This window comes from Glycine max, chromosome 18 (assembly GCF_000004515.6).
Source record: "Glycine max cultivar Williams 82 chromosome 18, Glycine_max_v4.0, whole genome shotgun sequence".
In the NCBI taxonomy this organism is placed as follows: domain Eukaryota; kingdom Viridiplantae; phylum Streptophyta; class Magnoliopsida; order Fabales; family Fabaceae; genus Glycine; species Glycine max.
In genome coordinates, this window is record NC_038254.2 from 43696988 (window position 1) to 43701319 (window position 4332).

Below are 4332 nucleotides of genomic sequence, written 5' to 3' on the forward strand. Positions count from 1 at the left end.
ACTAATTTGTACTTAACATTGAATATCTAAATTTCATAATATATTTAGTGTAATAGACAAAAAGGAAGCACTGAGTGTGGGTATTACGTCATGCACTGGATGTCAACTATAATCTTAGGAAGTTTTTAGAATAATTGAAAAACGGTAATTGTTTAATTCAAACGTATTTCATTTTTTTATAATTGGTATTATATATTATTGACTTATGTTTTATTATATCATACAGTATTTCAATGATGCTAGACCATTGGAACCAGAGAGATTGAAGATGCTTCGCATCCAGTGGACAACCTATTATTTGAAAGTTCAAAATGAAACAATTAGTGTTTAAACAATTTTGGAATTGTAGTTTAGTTAATTTATATTTTTTACAATTCATGTTATATGCACATTAAATATTCTTTTAATTCATAATAAATAATCAATTTTTTATGGAATTTATGGTAAAAACTATTTGAAAATTATCTGTTGTTGTTCTACTTTTAAATTTGCAGGTTAATTTGGAATTATTAAAAAAACAGACAGCACATTAAAAAAATCCAAAAAATAACATCTGTTATTACTAAAAATCGATGTTGTATGTATATATTAACATCGGTTTTTGAAAAAACCAATGTTAAGCTTCATCAACAACATTGGTTTTTATAAAACCGATATTGTTGTTGAACATATAACATTGATTTTTTTTTTAAATCGATGTTTGTTATCAGAAAACAACATCGGTTTTTGGTAAAAATTGATGTTGATATGAAGACGACAAAAGGACACAAGTACTTGTTCTTCTTATATGTGGCATCAAATGCTAACACATCACCAAACACTTTATAATTCATCTGGCTTTCATCGTCACACAAAAAAAGGTGTTGGAGCTTATTTTCATCATCAACAATATAAGCTACAAACATTAGCGGGTCATTATTCCTCAAATCCTTCAAATACTTTAAAGCACCACTTACATTAGTTTTTTGTTCGTGTATTTGTCTACCATGTTGATTATAAATATCTTTTATCACAAAACCTACCTTATCAAAACCACCACAATTGTTAGCAAATACACCATATATATGAGGAGTGCTAATCCCAACTTTCCTATAATTTTGGATTTGCACTATATTATTAAGAAATCCATCAATTCTAGGTAATGAGTTTGAGCTTTACGATAGAACTAAGACCTTGGACAAGACAATTGAATGAAAGAAGAAAAGAGTTTCGTAAGTTATTCATGGATTAAATGTGTTAACTTATTAGAGTTTGACAATAATACTATACTTTAGAATTAATCTTGTACAATAAATGATAGAAGAAAATATTATATTATTCTTTTATTGGTTCTTAAAGGTAAAAGATATCACTTCATGCTATTCGGACGTAAAGGAGTGTTGATAGACTCCTACCTTGATTAATAAATTACATGAATGAGTGTTTCAATCTTTACAAAAGAAAATAATTTATTTGATAATTACATTAAAAAATTTAATTTAATCAAATAAATATTTTAGTAAGATATTATTATATTTTTTGCTAGCACTAAGAATATAATTAATATATGAAAAAATGAATATTATTTTATAAATGTAGAAGTTATCCATAAAATAAAAATATTATTCTATTGTTATATGTTAGAGATCATATCACGTGATTAATTATGTAATTAAGTATATGATTACTTGTGAATTATTTTTCTTGTGAATTATTTTTTTGAGAAATTTCTTAAAATAAAAGATATGGGATAATATTTATTTTTATAAAGATAAAAAAATATGAAATTATTATAAATAAAATATATATTTTTTCATGACAATTCCTAAAAACATGACTCTTGAGAACAGAAATCCCTTTAACTCTTGAATATCAACGGTAAAATAAGTATGCACTCTCAAGCTCTTTGCAAACTCTAACCTTTTAACTTCATCAGCTGTGATGTTCTGGATATCAATGTTATAGATGTCTAGAATGGCATTGATGATGAAATCATCTTCATTTTCACCCATGTCATCTTCTCCATCCACATCATCAAAGTCATCCTGTCCATCCATGTCATCTTCTCCATCAACTTCATCATCTCCAGCAAAGTAACCACCATGTCCATTAGTGCATCGTCTTCTCCATCAAAATTATCATCTGTACAAAAGTTATCATCTCCATCAATAGCATCATACAAAACTTATCATCTCCATCCACATCATTATCTCCAGCAAAATAACATGTTTATTGTCATTGCCATCAATTGTATTATTATTCAATTCCTACAACAGAAAAAAAAACATTTATTTATGCCTTTAAGAAAACAGAGAAACAAATTAAGTTATAATATCTTATTGAAAATTGTGCACCCCTTGCTTGACTCGTAAAACATTCCTCCACTGTTCTTCATTCATGACGATAGCTGTGGAAAATAAATTAAAAAATTTCAACATTATCCACTAACACAATAAAATCACATAAACCAGAAACACTATATAAAGTTAAACTAACACTGCAAAAATTATTTAGAGTTCCAAAACCACTCACATTGCAAATTTTGCCAACAAGCCAACACCAAAATGAGAACAAAGGGAAAGGTTTCCGGTGAACTCCTTTTAGGATCCTTTTACAGGAATGAACACCACATCTTCAGAGGCTGGGCAGATAAACAAACAATCCCTATTGAAAAGTGGTGGTTTCCAGCAAAACGGGTACAGGAAATAGCCACATGGACTTTATTATTATTTTTTTTTTTTTCTTAAAGTTGAAAACAATATTGTCTTCCTCGATTGCCCTTTGAAATCACAACCATTATTACTTTTAAAAAGTGTACATCCTGGAAAAACTTCTCTCATGGTGGGAAACATTATCCACCTGCCACGTTAGATTAATACATAACTGTGTTAAATAGCTTTTTCACTGTTGGGAGACCTAATCCTCTCTCCCATTGTAGTCTGTGTCTGAGGGAAATGATTAAATTAATACATTTTAAAAATTTAAGGAAGAAATTAAATCTCTTAAAACAATATAGAGACCTAAATTGATAATATATGGAAATATTAGAATTAGTGGTGCTTTCGGAGAGACACCTCAGGTTGAAAAAAAATTAAAATATATTTTTCGTTTATGTAAATATTAAAATGTTGAGAATGTATTTCTGTAAAATTTTGAATATTAAAAAAAAAAAACAATAGAGCATAACCGAGATTGACTTCACAGTTCAGTTCACACACACTTTTGTTGTTGCCATTTGGTATTTGCCAATGCTCCACTCCATACTCTCAAGCCCTCCCCGGCGCCACCTCCACCCATTCTCCACCGCGGCCGCCGCCGCCATCGCCGCTAACAGCGTCCCCGCCGCCGCCTCCCTCCCCTCCTCCTCCTTCACAATCCAGCCCCCAATCCACCCCTGGCCCCGCCGCCTCACCCCTCACAACCTCGCCTCCCTCATCTCTCGCCAGCACGATCCCAACCTCTCCCTCCAAATCTTCCACCATGCCCACCCCTCACTCTCCCACGCGCTCCAGCCCCTCCACGCGCTCTTCCTCAAACTCTCACGCGCCCGCCTCTTTTCCCACCTCGAGTCCCTCCTCACGCGCCTCCCCACCCCCCCACCGGAGCCCCCTCTCACCACCCTCATCCGCGCCTACGGCGTCGCCGGAAAACCCCTCTCCGCCCTCCGCCTCTTCCTCAAATTCCAACCCCTCGGCCTCAGTTCCCTCAACGCCCTCCTCAACGCGCTCGTCCAGAACAAACGACACCGTTTGGCACACTCCGTGTTTAAAAGTTCCACCGAAAAATTCGGGCTTGTACCGAACGTTGTTAGCTGCAACATTCTGCTCAAGGCTCTGTGTAAGAGGAACGAGGTTGATGTCGCGGTTAGGGTTTTGGATGAAATGAGTTTGATGGGTTTGGTTCCCAATGTGGTTAGTTACACCACTGTTTTGGGTGGGTTTGTGCTTAGGGGCGATATGGAGAGTGCTATGAGGGTTTTTGGTGAGATTTTGGATAAAGGTTGGATGCCTGATGTAACCTCGTACACTGTTTTGGTGAGTGGGTTTTGTAGATTGGGGAAGTTGGTGGATGCAATTAGGGTAATGGATTTGATGGAGGAGAATGGGGTTCAGCCTAATGAGGTTACTTATGGTGTGATGATTGAGGCTTATTGTAAAGGGAGGAAGCCGGGGGAGGCGGTGAATTTGCTCGAGGATATGGTTACGAAGGGGTTTGTGCCGAGTTCGGTGTTGTGTTGTAAGGTGGTTGATTTGTTGTGTGAGGAGGGGAGTGTGGAGAGGGCTTGCGAGGTGTGGAGGGGGCAGGTGAGGAAGGGGTGGAGGGTTGGTGGCGCGGTCGTGAGTACGATCGTGC

At 35.6% G+C, this 4332-nt stretch overlaps 1 protein-coding gene across 1 annotated transcript in view; it reads left to right on the forward strand.

Annotated features, from left to right (window-relative positions):
- Positions 1-3007: 3007 nt before the first annotated feature.
- LOC100793875 (pentatricopeptide repeat-containing protein At5g16420, mitochondrial) overlaps positions 3008-4332 on the forward strand; it is a 2664-nt gene continuing 1339 nt past the window's right edge. Inside the window, exon 1 of the mRNA XM_041012275.1 lies at positions 3008-4332. This exon is cut by the window's right edge and continues 732 nt beyond it. Coding sequence (XP_040868209.1) covers positions 3228-4332 — 1105 coding nt within the window. The 5' untranslated portion in view covers positions 3008-3227.